Source organism: Equus quagga, chromosome 3 (assembly GCF_021613505.1).
Source record: "Equus quagga isolate Etosha38 chromosome 3, UCLA_HA_Equagga_1.0, whole genome shotgun sequence".
NCBI lineage: Eukaryota > Metazoa > Chordata > Mammalia > Perissodactyla > Equidae > Equus > Equus quagga.
The window spans coordinates 96,224,926-96,243,007 of NC_060269.1; the positions used below are offsets into that span (position 1 = coordinate 96,224,926).

The window sequence follows — 18,082 nt, forward strand, 5'->3', positions numbered from 1 at the left end:
TTAGATATCTAAATAGAGATGTCAGACAATTGGATGTATGAATTTGGAGTTCAGTGGACCAGTTAGAGCTGGTAATATAAAGAAATACTCATTCTCATAGAGTCTCTCTCTCTCTCTCATACATACCCACACACAATTTAAAGCCGTGGTCTAGGGCCAGCCTGGTGGCATAGTGGTTAAGTTCATGTGCTCCACTTCAGCGGCCCAGGGTTTGCAGGTTCAGATCCTGGGTGTGGACCTAGCACCATTCATCAAGCCATGCTGTGGCGGCGTCCCACATAAAGTAAAGGAAGATTGGTACAGATGTTAGCTCAGCGACAATTTTCCTCAAGTAAAAAGAGGAAGATTGGCAACAGATGTTAGCTCAGGGCCAGTTGTGGTCTAGGAAGGGAGAGTAGATGTAGGGCATGGAACTGAGGCCTGGTGAATTCTAACATTAGATTGATGGGTTGTTGTTAGGATTAAACATAATTAAATGAGATAATGTACATAATAAGTTTGGCACATTGCAAGTGCTGAATAAATGGAAGCTATTATCATTAATTCTGTGTGTCTATTGCCTTTGGCTGTTAACACATCCTATCTAGAACTCCAGGATAAAATCTTAATAATTATTTAAAAGAAGAGGGGAATTTTGACTGCTGAGCTTGGTGTACTTGAGATATAATTTACTTTTTCTGACCCAGTAGTTTTCTGCTGATACGAGTGCTCTATATACATAGACAGTGTAGGGGTCATTTGGATAGTAAATGGCAGAATGGGGCCAGGATCTGAGTTTTTGACTCTTGCTTCACTGCTCTTTACACCACACCACCTACATTTCTGATGATAAAGGAAAGTGTCTTTAGATTACCTGTGATGTGCTCAGCATTTACAAAACTCATTTGAAGAATGCAGATAAGGAAAATGTAGTGTTTCTACATACTTTTGCCACATCTTTTTCTCCATGCCACTATCAGACTTCTACTAAATAATTTTGCATTCTGTACTGAATAGGTGACCAATTTAAATTTTATTTTTCTACAGTTTCTACAGCAGTACAATCACTACAAATCCAATGTGGAGATTTTCAAATTACAACCAAATAAACCTAGCAAAGAACTGGCAGAGCTGGTGATGTTTATGGCACAGGTAAGAAGATAATTTCTGAGTGAAACAAAGACCAGTTGTTAGACGTAGTTTGCAGAGTATTTTTCTGGTAATATACAATATCATTTCATTTGGGACTGGAAGCTTAATTTAAAAAAACTTTTTTAACTCCCTTTTTGCAAATTTTATTTTCTCTCTATGTTAAGTTAGAGGATTTCACCAGAGCATTTCAGAACCAGCTAGGGCAAAACTTTCAAACTACTTGTTTTTATCAAATTCATTATAAAAGCAGATTCTGAATCATGTCACACTTAATTTACTAAGACTAGAGGAAATATGAAAGAAGTCAGAGAAGTCAGCATGTAGAAGAAAAAGAGACGATTTGGAACCATCTACTTCTATGAAACAGAGCCTTTTACTCTCCTTTTGCAGAACATCCTAAATATGTGCATATGAATTATAAGGGAGAGAAACTTCAGAAGAGCCTTTGCTTTGTTACAGATTGGTCACTGCTATCCAGAACATTTAAGTAACTTTCCTCAAGAGCTGAAAGATCTTCTCTCCTACAATCACACTGTCTTGGATCCAGATCTTCGAATGGTAGGACCAGTATTTGGATTGATAAATTGTGTGGTGTTCATATGTGTGTGTAATACGTATTTAAATGAGAACAGCCTCTCAGGTAAACATCTTTTTAAAATGTAAATGGGAATGTATCATCCCTTCCTTAAAATCTTTCTATGTCTTCTCATTTGTGCTTAGAATAAAACTCAAAGTTATTAATGTGGCCTGTAAGTACCTATATGATCTGCTTCCTGCCTGTGTTTTTGACCTCATCTCCTTTTCTGCTCCACTTCTCTCTCTGATCTTTCTGTTTTTCAGCATGCTAACCCTGCCAGGATGCTCTATTCCCTCTTTGGAATAGGTTATTCAAATCTCATATGCATCCTTCTAGTTATTCAAATATCATATGCCTCAGGAACCCTAATTCAACTTAAACTTTTTAGAATGCTTAATTTATAAATTTATCCATTACATAACCAGCTTGAGCATTTAAACATTGTCACTTTAGTGGTTGACATTGGGTCCTGGCTGAGATCCCCTCTACCAGGCCAGTGCTCCCATTTTCCCCACCTGCAGTAAATGTTGGCTGCGAATGGCCCCCAGCTGCCCTTTCTCTTGAGCATTGTCTTCAGGTAAATGTGAGCCCTAGCACCTGGGATGGTGCCTTCCCAGCCCACACCTGATACCTGACTAACCCAGAGGTACAGCCCCTTTCCTCAGGATGGGTCCAACTTTGTGTTACAGTCTGCGCTCCAGAGCTTCTCTGTGATCAGGCTAAAGCTAGTCTCCAGACAAGGACACATCCTTGCTCAGCTTTTCTTTTCTCTGTCCTAACTTGCTTCCTTTACTTCCCTTCTAGAAGAGAGCATACTCTGGACAAATCGCTATAATGAATCGACTCTGTTTCTAGGGAACCCAACCTAAGGCGTTTTCAAATTTCATACATCTGCTTGTCAAATAGCAGGTAGAATTTAACACAAATATTATGATCACAAAACATATTAATCCTATGCCAAAACTTGTAAAAATGCTAAATCCATAGATTCAACCTCATTTCTTATTCTTACATTTCCCCCAGCTTTCTGTAATTCTATGGTTATTTTACTTCTCTAGGATTTTATTAATTTGATTAGACCCAAAAGAAAAAGAATACCATCTCAGACTAGTCAAGGTTGCAGGCTCTGGCTTGTCAACTCACTGACTCTCGGTTGGGACTTTGGACCTGGCAGCACAGCCCAAGAGGCTTCAAACTTGAACCACTAGTCGGAAGACTGACTTATGTCATGGAACTTTTCAAGTTCCTATATATTGTACAGATTTGAAAGTTTGAGTATAGAGATTTAGTGTCTTTCCAAGTAATTAGGTTTTCTTTAAGTTTTGTGTGACCAAAAGTACCCAACCAAACTGGTCTGCAGGCATTAATGAATAAATAAATATGTGGGTATGTTTCTTTATAATGTTTTATGATGATTATTAAAAAATAATAGTAGAGCTTTCCTTTGCTAGGAATCAAGGGATTGAGTGTGTAATTAGCATTTCTCTTTAGAGGAATCATTTAGAACACACTGGTAGATCCTCTTTTTAATTGGCTCTTATGATAACCGCCAGTCCTTGTTGACTGCTGGACTTTCTTTCTACCTAGTATATATCCTATTTTTCTAGGGCTTTTTGAATTATTCCCAAGTTTTTGTTCCCTCTTTCCTGCCACTGATGGAAACAGACTGTATTTCTTAGTGGAAGAAACAAAATACCCATGTATATATTAACTTTAATAAAATCAATAAAATGAATTTTTTACATTTCTCTTTCTTTGACATTGTGATTACCTTTTTATGTACTTTTTATTCATTTCTTCTCTAAGCATTACTATTTTTATTATTTTATGTTCAAGTTGTCATTACCTGGCCAGTGGGAGTTTTTTAGTCCCTTTAGCAATACCCTTGATGTTTGTGGAAGCATCTTTGCATTCTGGCAGAAATAGTTCCAAACTTTTTCTTACTGTTTTTCCTGCCCCAAGACTTGGAATCAACTATTCTCCAAGGATTATGTCTTCTGTCTAATGGAGGATAGTATTAGAGGCCAAAATTTGGGTAAGAAGGGTACTCATGAAAGTTGGTGGTAAGCAAGAGTGCTACCACTGCTGCTGGGCCGTTCTTAAAACTAAGAGTACTTCAAAAGAATGCCTTATTCAGATTGTTTATTTCAATTTAGTGTGTTATGTAATTGTTACCCCACCTTTCTTATCTTTGTGGATTCATTGATCACTAGAGTTTGTCATATGTTGACACTTCCTTGACCTCCCTGTATAAAATAGCCCTCCCTCAGTCACTATGTATCAATTATATTACCTTGTTTTACTTCCTTTGTGACACTTATCATTATCTGAGATACACCTGTTTATATGCTTACTAGGTTGTCTGTCCCCTCTTCTGCTCCACCCCCAGTGTAAGGTCCATGAGGGCAGAGACTCTGTGTTCTGTTCTGATGCCTAGAATAATGCCTAGTTAGTAGAAGACATTATGCTTTTTTGGGATATACATGCTCCATTTTCTCATCTTAACTTTGTCATTGTCTTATAGTATGTTTTCTTTTCCTCCCTGAGACATTTTGCAAAGCTTTGATCTTGCTGAGAAATAAGAATCTCATCAATCCATCAAGTTTGCTAGAACTCTTCTTTGAACTTCTGCGTTGCCATGATAAGCTTCTGCGAAAGGTAAGGAGCAAAATTGCTTTCTTTGTTCTATGTCACTCTTCCTTGCAGTAACATAAAACTTCTAGAGTTTGGAATCCTTTGAATTCTTGATGCTTCACATTATTGGATACATTTAAGAATCATTTTAATAGGAAAAAATCATTGTGTGCATGCATCGTAGTGATAGTAGCTAAACATTTATTGAGTGCTTACTTTTTGCCAGGTACCATTCTCAGAGCTTGTACATATTTATTTCTTTACTCACAAAACCCCATGAGATAGAACAAGGAGGAGGAGGAGGATTATTATTTTACAGTTGGAAAGGCTGAGGCACAGAGTGATAGAGTAATGTGCCCCGGGTCACACAACTTCTGAGTGGTAAGGCCAGAACGTAAACCCAGGCAGTGTGGCTCTAGAACCCAAGCCCTTTTCCACTGCACTATACCGACTAGCTAAATCACAGCATGGACTGGACACTCATAGCTATAACTGCTCCCACCCTCTCCCCAAAACAACTCACTTCTTGTTGTTATTAGTATTTCCCTATGACTTTGTATTTGCTTATATAAGACCAGAAACTAAAGGTTTATCAGAGAAATTTAAGAAATAAAAGTTAAGTTTACATTTATTAACTTAAAGTTTTTTTCAAAGTATTAAGACACTTCAACCATGTGATTTTAGCAATTGTACTTCTTAGTTTAGCTTATGGAATAAAAGTGGTCCATGGGAAAATATTTTGGGTACCAGTGATATCTACGTAAGTCCCAGTATCTTCTTGCATGCACTTAGGGGCTCAATAAATGGAGTAACTTTCCTTTTTTTAAATAACAATTTTATTGAGACATAATTCATATAAACTTGTCCATTTAAAGTGTGCAATTCAGTGGTTTTTAGTATGTTCACAGAGTTGTGCAGCCATCACCACAGTGAATTTTAGAACATTTATACCACCCTCAGAAGAAACCCATTCCCATTAGCAGTGATTTCTCATCCCCCCATCTATCCCAACCATAGGCAACCACCAATCTACTTTTGGTCTCTATAGATTTGCCTACTCTGGATATTTCATCTAAATGAAGTTGTATAATATGTGGTTTTTCCTGACTGACCTTTCACCTAGCGTAATGTTTTCAGTGTTCATCCATGTTGTAGCATGTATCAGTACTTCATTACTTTTTGTTGCCAAATAATATTTCATTGTCTGGTTGTATCACATTTGTTATCCATTCATCAGTTAATGGACGTTTGGATTGTTTCTACTCTGACTCTTACAAGTAATGCTGTTATGAATATTTGTGTGAATATTAGTTGGAAATACGTTTTCATTTCTCTTGGGTATATAACTGAGAGTGGAATTGCTCCCTATGGTAGCTCCATGTATAACCTTTTCAGGGTAGTTTTCCTTTTGCTTTAGCTGTTGCTTTTTGTTTTATTTGTTTTTGGTGTCTTTTGTGATAGAATGAAAAGTAAATCCTTCTGTACGTTTGTACTTTTCTCCAAATTGAGCAAGGTGAGAAATGTTGGTTTATATGTAAATGTTTTTGTTTCTTTTCCTCAGACTTTATACACTCATATTGTGACTGATATCAAGAATATAAATGCAAAACACAAGAATAATAAAGTGAATATAGTAAGTACTCTTTTGTTTTCCATGTTAAGAGCATTGTACCATCAGTATATTAGATTTGCCTACTCTGGATATTTCATATAAATGGAGTCATATAATATGTGGGTTTTTTCTTTCTCTTCTTTTTCTTCAGGTATTGCAGAATTTCATGTACACCATGTTAAGAGACAGCAATGCAACTGCAGCCAAGATATCTTTGGATGTGATGATCGAACTCTACAGAAGAAACATTTGGTAACATATATGTATTTGTCTCTTGAGAAATAGACTCTTTTATTCATTTGTAATTACTACAGAGCACATAAGTTTATTTTTTTGATCTTGAGCTCTTTAATATATCTCTGTCATAGATTAAATTATAAGTAAAAATACAGAGATAATCCAAGTAACTAATAACATTGGCTACCATTTCTTGAGCACCTGCACTTCGCATTATCTCCTTCAACCTTCAGAACAGTGTAATGCAGTTTATCTGGAATTATCCCCATCTTTTAGGTAATGAAACGGAAGTTCAGAGAGTTTAGGTTTTATAGCTAATAAAGGGCAGAGTTGAAATTTAAACGCATATCTGTCTGACTCCAAAAATCTGAGCTCTTTCTACTCTGCCTCTCTGAAGATTTTCAAGTCAATTTATCCTCTATCTGTAAATTAATCATGTTTCATAAACTTTGGCTTGTTGATACAGTGTCCCCAACTCTTGTCTCTTGCTTTTCTTAATCGCTATTTTTTTTTAATATAAAAGTAGTTTTCATTGCAGCAGAAAATCTGGAGAAGGTAGAAAAGTTTTTTAAAAAAATTATTGATAGCCCCACCACCCAGAGACAATCACCATTAATATTTTATGATATTGCCTCCTGTCTCTTCTTTAACATGAATTTTTGAATATGGTTGGAATTTTTGCTGTATTATAGTTTTTTATTCTGTTTTTTGTTGTTACTGTTTTTCACTTGAGTAGGTTCCTATGTCATGAAAAACTCTTCAAAAAGTCCATCTTAATGGCTGTGTAATTTTCTGACATAAAACTGGGCTAAACTTTGATTGAATATTCACCTGTGGTTGATTATATAGCAACCATGACTTTTTAAAATATTACCACTATGAATTCTAACATGTCAGAAATACTTATTATATTGTTTATTTTGTGTCATTGTCTATGCTATAAAATACAATAGAATGAAAATTTACTTGAAAACACTCATTTGTCTTTCCCCAGGAACGATGCCAAAACTGTCAACGTGATCACAACTGCGTGTTTCTCTAAGGTCACCAAGGTGAGCGCCTGTAGGCCTGTGTGAAGGCCTGTCTGTGATGGTCTGCTTCTCCGTAGAGAAGGTGAAGGAGACGGGGCTGTGAGGAGGCAGTAGTGTGCAGACGTGCAGTGCATGTTTAGTAGTGCTTTCTTTGTGCTTTGACTGCTTCCCTGGGTCATCTGCTTTAGAGGAGTCACACAAAATTATCATGCGTATTAAACGATAGCCTTAGCGTTTATTCATGTTTTTGTCTGTAATTCTTGACTCTTCTTCTATTGGGCTCAGGCACAGCTGAAAGAAATTTAAGGACTGGGTTTGACTTTCTGTTAGAAGGGCTGTAATGTCCCTTTTCTTGTGTAGGTTGTTAAAATTCTTGACAGCCTACTTGAAGGGTAACAACTAGGTAGAATCTGGCTGTTTTTATCTAAAGATTTTTTTAATTACATATTTATAGGACACATAACATTATAAAAACATTATATTTTAATTAAGAAAAATGAACCCAAATTCCACCACTCTGATTTTTTTTCTTCAGATCCTACTTCATATGTATGTCTAAAGTGTATAAAAGTATTTATTTATACTTTTAAAAATAAATGAAAGTGTTTATTCTTTTTTGTAAGCTGGGTTAAGTAATTGACTTTATTCTGATTGGTCCTTAGATATTAGTTGCTGCTTTGACATTCTTCCTCGGGAAAGATGAAGAGGAGAAACAGGACAGCGACTCAGAATCTGAAGTTAGTTTAACCTTAGATGTTTCTGAACTTTGCAGATTTCATTGTTGCTCTCAGTACAGACTATAAAATCGGTGACTGCTCAAGTTAGATAGAAACTTATACGTCACCTTCATCCTTTATTGAGTACTGCCATGTGGAGATTTTATTCTGTTTAGAGTTTGTCACTTAATTTAGTAACACTGGTTAAATAACTGATAAAACTTAGATTCATTCAGCCTTGTTCTTAGTTCTAAAGCTATACCTATATCTCACTGTATAAATTTAGAATGAAGATTGCTGCCAGCATGTTTTTGAGGTAGCATGTTGACATCATAGAAGTTTAGAGTAGGGAAAAGGAGAGGAGTAATATCATGGCATTTTTAAAAGGAAAAATCAAGATTTATGATACCATGAAATGTTCTTTATTAAAAGATGTTTCTTATTAAAACTAAAAGGGAGGGGCTGGCTCAGTGGCGTAGTGGTTAAGTTAGTGCGCTCCGCTTCAGCAGCCTGGGGATTGCGAGTTCAGGTCCCAAATGTGGACCTACAGACTGCTCATCAAGCTGTGCTGTGGCAGCATCCCATGTATAAAATAGAGGAAGATTGGCACAGGTGTTGGCTCAGGGACAGTCTTCCTCAAGCAAAAAGAGGAAGATTGGCAATAGATGTTAGCTCAGGGGCAATCTTCCTCACCAAAACAAAAAAACGTAAAAGGAGGAAATTCTAAAAGAAAAATTTTTCTTCCTGTTTTAGCATTTTGGTGACAAGAATACTAGAGTACATAATAACATCTTTTAATTCATTTTGTTATTATTTTATTGTCTATGAATAGTAATTCTTATTGTAAAAATTTCAGACACTATAGATAGATAGTTTTCTTACCACGTCTTATTTCCACTTCCTAGATAGATTTCCACTTCACAGATAACCATTTTGTTTCCTACACATTTATATATGGTTGTATGTGTATATTGCCTTACATGTGTAGCAGATTTTTAAAAACTGCATAAATAATATATGTACTATTCTGCAGCCTGCTTTCTTTGTATCGATCTATAGAGATGTACCAATGCATTTCAGTCTTCTTACATTAGTACATATGGCTCTATCTCATTCTTTTAACCTCTACATAATATTTCAGAATATGAATGTATTATAGTTTAAGCATTTCCCTATTGATACATACTTATTTCCAGTTTATTTTTTCACAAAAAAACAAAGTTGCATTCTGTCTGTATATTATACTGCAATAAAAATTAAAAGCAAAATGTAAAAACAATCCTGCTGCAGTGAAAGATCTCTGTATGTGCCTGTTTGTGCACGGGGGCAAATATTTTTTATTGAATTTTAAGTCATATTTATTTTTAATAGCTGTGTGCAAAGAGTATAAGTACAAAGAAGTGGTTGAAAGGATTACTGTTTGCTTTTATGCAGATTTTCCTTGTTTACACTTTTACAAAGTAGTTTCTTCTTCAGGATGATGGACCAACAGCAAGAGACCTGCTAGTGCAGTATGCCACAGGGAAGAAAAGCTCCAAACACAAGAAGAGGTTGGAAAAGGCTATGAAAGTGCTCAAGGTGAGACTTGTACCTGGGAAATGAGATAGGAATCATTAGAATGCAAAATAATGTATTTTTTAGCAAAAGCTTTTAAGAATTTGAAATTAAAAAAATAGCATTTTTGAAAGACTTAAACTTGTATGATGAATTTTTAAGCACTAATTTTTTAGATGGATACATGTTTTCAGCTCTAGCAAAATCAGTAACTTGAATAATTAATTTGATTAAATTCACTTTTCACTTGTTCTGATCAAGATGGCCTGTATTAGGGTATCTGTCCTAGATATGTCTTCTCAGAAGAATGCATGAATGAAGTACATTTTATATTTTGTAATGATTATTGTGAAAATCATTAATTTGGCCCTTGTGTGTTTTTTAATGTTTATGTTTCCAAATTCTTTTAAGCCTTAAATTGGAACATTTCCAAGATTTAATCTTAAAAGGCAAAAATCACTTTTATTTCTTCTAGTTGAACTAGAAGCTTGGAGCTTACTGCCTATGTGTTTTGTTTTGTTTTGTTTTTGAGAAAGATTAGCCCTGAGCTAACTACTGCCAATCCTCCTCTTTTTGCTGAGGAAGACTGGCCCTGAGCTAATATCCATGCCCATCTTCCTCTACTTTATACGTGGGATGCCTACTACAGCATGGCTTGCCAACCGGTGCCAGGATCCAAACCGGCGAACCCCGGGCCGCTGAGAATCGGAACTTACGCACTTAACTGCTGCGCCACTGGGCTGGCCGCTGCCGATGTTTTCTTCTGGGATTTTTATGGTTTCAGGTCTCGTGTTCAAGTCTTTAATACATCTCGAGTTAATTTTTCTGTATGGTGTAAGATAGTGGTCCAGTTTCATTCTTTTTCATGTGGCTGTCTAGATTTCCTAACGCCACTTATTGAAGACACTGAGCATTCTCAAGGTTTAATCTTAAAAGACAGATCCCACCTTTAGTTCTTCTGGTTTAAAGAAAGGTTTTTGGAACAGAAATTTTTTTTTTTAAGTAGTATGGTAGACTTGATAACAGCTTTTAGCACGTTAGCACATTTAATCCCAGGGGCCTCATCACTAATTCAGGATGTAAACATTTTTCCTCTCCCTTTCTTTCAGAAACAAAAGAAGAAGAAAAAACCAGAGGTGTTTAATTTTTCAGCTATTCACTTGATTCATGATCCCCAAGGTACTATAATTATGACTTCCAAAGTCCTTATTGGCTTTCTCTCTGCCTATTTAGTTCTCTACCTTTAGGGTTACTAGGGTATACCAGATCCCTGGCACTTAATTAGTAGTCAGTAAATACTTAGTTGTTGCCAGTTGGTTGTCGCCTGGAGAATTATGTTCTAAAGCAGTGATTCCCAGTGCACAACAAAATAGGACAAATGTAGAAGAACAACTCTGCAATTCATGTCTTTAACAACACAATAGTGGTGGACGCTGAAAATTGACAATCTTTTGTTGGTCGTTTTTTGTTCTTTTTAAATTGGTCTGTGGAAACCAAAAGTTTGGGGAACCCTATTCTAGAACACTAGTTCTTGAACTAGATTGCACATTGGGCTCCCCTAGGGAATTTATGAAACTATGCTGATGCTTGGGCCGTGTTATCCCTAGAGACACTGATTCGTTGGTATGGGGTGCAGCTGGGCATTGGGACTTTTAAATGTTCTCTATCTCTAATGTACAGCATTGTTTGCTGACTCCTCTTCTCTGTCAGTTTCTCACACTTTAATGTTTATACAGATGACCTGAGGATCTTGTTAAAGTGCAGATTCTGATTCAGTAGATCTGGGGTGGGACCTGAGATTCTGCATTTCTGCCAAGCTCCCAGGTAGACCAGCTGCTGGTGGTCTGCAGATCACACTTGGAGAGCAAGGCTCTAGTAAGTGGAGCACCTATCAGTCACTTAAGATGCTGATCCAAAACATCTTGGGAATCCTTAAGACTTAACGTTGGGCACCACTGGAAGTAGATTCACCCGTGTGTGAGTCTTCACCTTCTGTCCTGCTGCTGCTTTTATCCTGGTTCAGCAGAGTGATTGCAGGCACAGCTGTCCCAGAGTCAGTGATCTGACTATTGCCTTTCTCTACACCTATTAGATAATGTCATACAGACCGTGGATCCACAGTGTACTTCCCTGATATTCTCCTTTCTAGATTTTGCAGAAAAACTACTAAAGCAACTGGAGAGCTCTAAAGAGAGATTTGAAGTGAAGATGATGCTCATGAACCTCATCTCCAGATTGGTGGGAATTCATGAGGTTTGAGTTACATTATGCTTCTCTTGGTAAATGTTAGAAGTAGAATTATTCTTGGTAAAAGGAAAGCTACTAAGGTAGAGCAGTGGCTTAACTTTATGCCCCAAAACCATTTAAACCCATACAATTTACAGAAGAATAAAATCTCTCATTCTGAAAAAAACTCTTTTTATCACTTTGTTTTCTTATCAATGAGAATGGATGTTATATTGTACATGTATTCAGTTTATGGACAGACTTTTTTTTTTTTTAAAGATTGGCACCTGAGCTAACAACTGTTGCCAATCTTCTTTTTTTTTTTTTTAATGCTTTTTCTCCCCAAATCCCCTCAGTACATAGTTGTATATTCTAGTTGTGGGTCCTTCTAGTTGTGGCATGTGGGATGCCACCTCAGCGTGGCCTAATGAGCAGTGCCATGTCCGTCCCCAGGATCTGAACCAGCGAAACCCTGCGCTGCTGAAGTGGAGCATGCAAAGTTAACCATTCAGCCACGGGGCCGGCCCCTGGACAGACTATTTTGTGTTCTGTTTTTCTACTTTCTATCTATTCAACTTTGTCCCACATACACATTTTTTCTGAGCCAATATAACTCATATATTTGTGTTGATTATTACTACACTTTGCAGTTTGTTTATCCCTTCGTAGCTTTCCTGACTTCCAGACCACTCTAGTAGGGGATTGTCTTGTTTGCAAAGCTGAATTCTCTGCTTATTTATTTAGATTGCAAGAGCTCCTTGGTAGTATTTATGTATGTATATTCTGTATACATATGGAAACTTCACACATACTCTTAGACTAATTGCCATTGTAGAAAAGGAGAGATTCCCACAAATTTAGGCGATAAAGAAGTGACCATTGAGGTTGTTCCCTATCATTTTGTTCTTGTGACTGATGCTGTGCCGAACATCACTGAATGTGTTGCTTTTTTCAGAAAGTTTTTTTAAATAAAACAAGAAGAGTGAAACAGGCTTGTTTATTGAAAATCACACAGTATAGACATACATCAAGTTAAAAATGAAAGTACACGCATGAGTGAAACCACTTGTTCCCTTTCTCTAAGAAAAACTTGTCAACATATTAGTGAATACATTTCTTTTTCTCTGTGGGCTGCAGTCCTAAAGCAGGATTATCAGCTCAAGTCTTGTTACATTTGTGCCGTAATGTCATGTCAGACCTGAATTTGGGCTTGATAGGAAAGCAAAATTGATTTGTGGTTTAAGCATGGTCTGATGGGAGTGATACTGGAGTTTCACAACTGAGTACACTTGAACATCCGTCTTTATATTGAGCCCAAGGCTTCCCTGTTACTTCTTACTTCTCTGGCCGTGGGTTTGCTTTGTGGCTAAAATAGAAAAAACTAATTTATTCTCACATGATGAACTTTAAAAAAGACCAGCCCATCTCCAGAGTTCCTCTTGCAGTTAGAGATTATCACTGCTTAATAACTAGACCCTTGTCCCCTTGGTCTAGGTAGACTCCCGTGTTAGTATTTTCCCTGTAAGATATGGAGCTCAGAGCGATCCCTCCATTGTGGGTGGACTGGTATCCAATAGTAAGACTAGAACTGTGCGTTTTTTGGTGATCAGATTATACTAGGTGCTATTCAGATTTGAATTACTATTTTATCCCTTGCTTTGGAGCCTTAGTATCAATGCTGTTCCTTCCTGTAATCCTCTTTATCGTTGAAGACTAAAAAATTAGTTCTGCAGCCACACTAGTTTTAAAAGTAGAAAAATGTTACCTTTTGGTTGCCTTTTTTCCTCTTAGTTTATTCTCCATACACTTTCTTCTTTCTTGACATATTGAGGATAGCAGCGTAGCCTGCCTTGGTTAATACGGCACATTGAATCATCCTGGGATGTGAATGCTTGTTGAGAAAAAACAAAAGTGAAAAATGATTCCCGATTAGTTGAGCTTGATGATATAATTGCATTATGGAAATAGGAAACTCTACAGCTTCGGTTACGTAAATATTAAAGTGAGTGCATGCTTCTTTTCACAGCTTTTTCTCTTCAATTTCTATCCCTTTGTGCAAAGGTTTCTGCAGCCGCACCAAAGAGGTAAGCCTCCTACTTGCAGTGTTCCTTTGGTGGCCTTGGGGTTAGAATAACCATCCAAAGTCTTTTGTTCTGGAGTTATTAAAGACAGAGTTAGGAGTGAAGTGTGTTCTGTATCAGAGAAGAGGAGGGATACCCTTATGTTTTCTTTCCAGAGTTTGCCATGCATTAATTGTTCTGCTCATCAACTTTAAGAAACAGTTATCTTAGGGAAAAACAAAAAACAAAAATTGGTTTCTCAAAGCAAGTCTTTTTGTAATACCATAAATGCTCCTGTGGCAAATTCCTTAAAAGAAGTTCGATCTTTTACTGTAACTTTGTAATAGATATCAGGATTTTATCTTGGTGCTTTCATTGTCCATGTGTATATTCTCAGTTAAAAACAACATAAAAGCAGGAAGAAGAGATGGTTGTTTTTCCCTTTGAACTTGAATCATTGTAGGAAGGAAACAAACATTCATTAACACTTAACATGAGCCAAGTACTGTGGTAAATGCTTTACATATATCATCTCATCTAATCCTCACTTCAGTCCTGCGAGGTGTAGAAAGAGAGAAAAAACACCAAGGTCATTCAGCAAATAAATGACAAATAAGGATTTATCTCACTTCTTTCTTTTGCCATAGACCTCATTCTTTGTATATACTGCCCCTTAAAAGGGAGAATGTGTGTGTATATGTGTATGTTTGTATTTATTCACTTATTCAGTAATTACTATGCTGCGTACTGCGCTACACACCCAAGAATTCTACAGTGACCATAAAGCAAAGTGCTTACATTCTAGAGGGAGATCTAGACAGTGCTGTGTGTAATACGTCCAAGTAAAGATAAAGATTTTGAAGAAAAAGGACGCAGAGTAAGGACAATAGGGAGTCCTGGGGTGGGTTCTGTTTTAGATTATGTGGCCAGGAAAGACATTTTGACAAGTCAGCAGTTGAATGAGGACCTGAAGGAAGCGAGGGGGTGAGCCATGCAGATATGTGGGAATTGGGTGTCCAGATGGAGTAAGCAGCAATAGCATTAAGGCCAGCATGTGCCTGCATGTTTGCTGTAGGCCTAAGGGGCAGAGTGATAAACTGACTATGACCTTTCTGATCTCTTACATTTTTAGAAGTAACAAAGATCCTTCTTTTTGCTGCACAAGCATCTCATCACTTAGTACCTCCAGAGGTGAGAACTCTCAAAGCTACTTGTGTCTGGATCTGATGCATGCATAAAAGTGCCAGTGTTAAGTGCCAGTAATCTCCCACAGAGATTACTGTCTGTCCCTCCTTTCCTTTTTTTTTTTTAAATAAAGTGAGTGGAAGAGGCACTAACTCTTAAGGAGATAGACACAGAAGTTCAGTTATAGAAACGAAAGAAAATTTACGCTAGAAAGTAAAGTTCATTCTGGATAAGTTGTTGATTTTGTTTAATTGCCAGATTTTATGATGGGGATGTCAAGAATATCAGTAAATTTATAGTGATTATTTTTCAAAGCTGATAATTATTTTCTTTGATTAAAATAGCGCTGGATTATCCTGAGTCAAAGCAGTTTTTTTAATCCATATTGAAAAATAAAGGAGAGGAAAATTTAATCTGAGAAAAGTCAAGAAGACTGAAACTCATAGTGGAGTATGTTCATGTCTGTCCTCCTCAGTCGTGATTGCTTCCAAATTGATTCCACCAAAAGTGGAGGGCTGTTTTTCCATTGTGCATAATCTGTTGTCCCTTCATCCTCAAGTGTTTGAGTAGGTGCAGACGTTTTACCAGCACTCATCTCTTTTCTTTTATTTCCATTCAGATCATTCAGTCATTGCTTATGACCGTGGCCAACAATTTTGTTACCGACAAGAACTCTGGGGAAGTCATGACAGTAGGGTATGTAAAATGTGGCTAGAGGCAGTGGATATATTTTTAATGTACCAGGTTTGCTTTATGTTACCAAGATAAAATATTTCAGCTGGCAATATGGCCTCTAGAGAAGCAGTTTAAATATACTTCAGTCTTCTCAGAAGGCTTATTATTTTCATTTTATTGGTCAGAATTTAGAAGAGGGAGCTAAGGAAAAGATATTTGTTCTTTTAATGAACACTTTGTTTTTTTTATTAGCTTTACTCTTTCAAATGAATTATTATTTGGCAATCTAATTGTTTTTCTCCTCTCTCTTAACCTGAACTCATATCTTCCCCTGGAACAAGTGATTTATTATTGAATAACTCTTTAATTCCAGTGGCCCTTTTGATTAATTCAAAAATAAGTGTGAGCAATGGTTTAAGGATCGTCTAATCTGTCCTACTTTGCTGAGCAACTGGGGTAACAGCCCTAAAGACATTCAACTTTTCTTACTTGACCTAGTACTTTTTTCCCCTTAGAGTTGGCAAATAAATGCTGCCATGATTTACTTTACAGAGAAGACACTGTTTCTTTTTCCACTAATAGAATAAATAGCTATAAACTGTCTAGAATACAAGCCCTCTAAGGCTGCCCACCCTCACATTCTCCACCATGCTACAGTTTTAGAGACCCAAACCCTATAAACCCAACCTATATTCCTTTTGATTTAGTCTTTTTAGGGAACCTTCTTGGGTTGAACCACATGAAATTGCTCTTTTGGTTTTTTCATTTGTTTTTCCTTTTCTAGAATCAATGCTATAAAAGAGATAACAGCTCGATGTCCTCTAGCCATGACTGAAGAACTTCTCCAAGACCTGGCTCAGTATAAAACCCACAAAGATAAAAGTAAATTTTTATTCTTGGTAGATTGAAGAGTATAGAGTGATTCATTTTTACCTCAATAGATTCTTTGCCCTGAAGTTTCTAATTAAAGATACTATTTTACAGATGTGATGATGTCTGCTAGAACTTTGATTCAACTCTTCCGAACACTGAATCCTCAGATGTTGCAGAAGAAATTCCGGGTAGGTAAAGCATACATGTGTTGATCTAAAGGTATGGTCTCAAGAAAGGTGAGAGTAATTTTCTACAGTTTGAGTTTTAGTATTTGTGGTCTTTCCATTATAAGTATTTGTGATACATATAGTTTTATTCTTTAAGCTCAGAATACAATTGATTGAATACCGTTGCCTTAAATATTTTGTAGTTGATTCATGCTCTTTGGTGATGTGTGAGTGTTATAGACCTAATAGGCTGTTTCAAGTCTTTAGCTGATGCCAGTATTTAACAGGCTGTTCCCCAGCCAGATTCCACCTCTTTCAAGTTAGGAGGGAAGCTGCATGTGTGTAACAGATGGTGATCTTGAGACTTAAGAGTCAGCAGTTACTCTGTGATAACTGCCAGTTTCTTGATCTGGATCAGAAGAAAGCACGAAAATAGTGGGCAGAGTCCTGGCTAGAGGATATATTTTGACCCAAGACATAAGTGAACTATTTTTGTCATTTGATTACTTCCATTTTTTGTGATTTTCCCTTCTAAATTTATAATGCTAGAGAATCCTTCACATGAATAATGTTTTGCAATCCAAGCACCTTATTAAAAACAGTGTTCTTTCCCTTAGGGTAAACCTACAGAGGCCTCCATAGAAGCAAGAGTGCAAGAATATGGAGAATTAGATGCTAAAGATTACATTCCAGGAGCAGAAATTCTGGAAGTTGAAAAAGAAGAAGAGAATGCTGAAAATGATGAAGGTTCGTTTTTATTTCACCATTATTCAGGACAAAAGTCACTTCTATATCTGTATTGACCTTGAAATCTTTATGCCGTTTGAACGTTCATTCAGCAGATATTTACTGAGCAATAACTACTTGCCAAGAATTGTTACAAGCATTGGGGGTCAAATAGACATGGTTTCTGCTCTTGGGGAACTTACATTCTAGTGTAGGAGATGCCTTTTCATGTCCTTCAAAGTGGCTGCCCCTTATCAAAGCTTCCTGGTTGGCACTTGGGAAAGATAATGATTTTTTGTTTGTTGCCTAGAAAAAAATGATGAGGATTAGTCCTTAGCAGTCCTCCAGATTCTCCTGTTGAAGGAGAATGCTTGTTGATTTCCAGGGTTAGTGTTTATTGCATTGGTTGCTAGGGTCCTGTCTCTTCCTATTTGTTCATTCATTATTTCAACAAAGGTTTTTTAAGCATTAGTTATGAGCTGACCACTGTAAAAGTAAAGATGAATGATATCGTTCCTGCCCTGGCCTTTCATAAACATCCAATAAAGCATTAACAGGCTTTATGATTGGAGTAGGGCATAAGGGCAGGGGAGAGGTCAGGTCCACCTCAGAGGTTCAAAAGAGGCTTCAAGGAGATGGTGAGCAATGAGCTATGTCTTGAATGATGAGTGAGGAATG

The 18,082-nt window shown here is 36.8% G+C and overlaps 1 protein-coding gene across 3 annotated transcripts in view; it reads left to right on the plus strand.

Annotated features, from left to right (window-relative positions):
* The window catches only part of SDAD1 (SDA1 domain containing 1), a 28,431-nt gene that overhangs the window by 5,609 nt on the left and 4,740 nt on the right, over positions 1-18,082 (plus strand). For 2 of the 3 annotated variants that reach the window (XM_046656966.1, XM_046656967.1), the window contains exons 2-17: positions 1,027-1,131; positions 1,591-1,689; positions 4,256-4,366; positions 5,904-5,975; positions 6,106-6,206; positions 7,186-7,243; positions 7,885-7,959; positions 9,415-9,516; positions 10,602-10,671; positions 11,642-11,745; positions 13,745-13,802; positions 14,911-14,969; positions 15,583-15,659; positions 16,423-16,520; positions 16,623-16,699; positions 17,296-17,425. In XM_046656966.1, coding sequence (XP_046512922.1) covers positions 1,027-1,131; positions 1,591-1,689; positions 4,256-4,366; positions 5,904-5,975; positions 6,106-6,206; positions 7,186-7,243; positions 7,885-7,959; positions 9,415-9,516; positions 10,602-10,671; positions 11,642-11,745; positions 13,745-13,802; positions 14,911-14,969; positions 15,583-15,659; positions 16,423-16,520; positions 16,623-16,699; positions 17,296-17,425 — 1,396 coding nt within the window. Of the gene's footprint in view, positions 1-1,026; positions 1,132-1,521; positions 1,690-4,255; positions 4,367-5,903; positions 5,976-6,105; positions 6,207-7,185; positions 7,244-7,884; positions 7,960-9,414; positions 9,517-10,601; positions 10,672-11,641; positions 11,746-13,744; positions 13,803-14,910; positions 14,970-15,582; positions 15,660-16,422; positions 16,521-16,622; positions 16,700-17,295; positions 17,426-18,082 lie in introns of all 3 variants that reach the window. The other variant, XM_046656968.1, reaches the window with a different exon arrangement.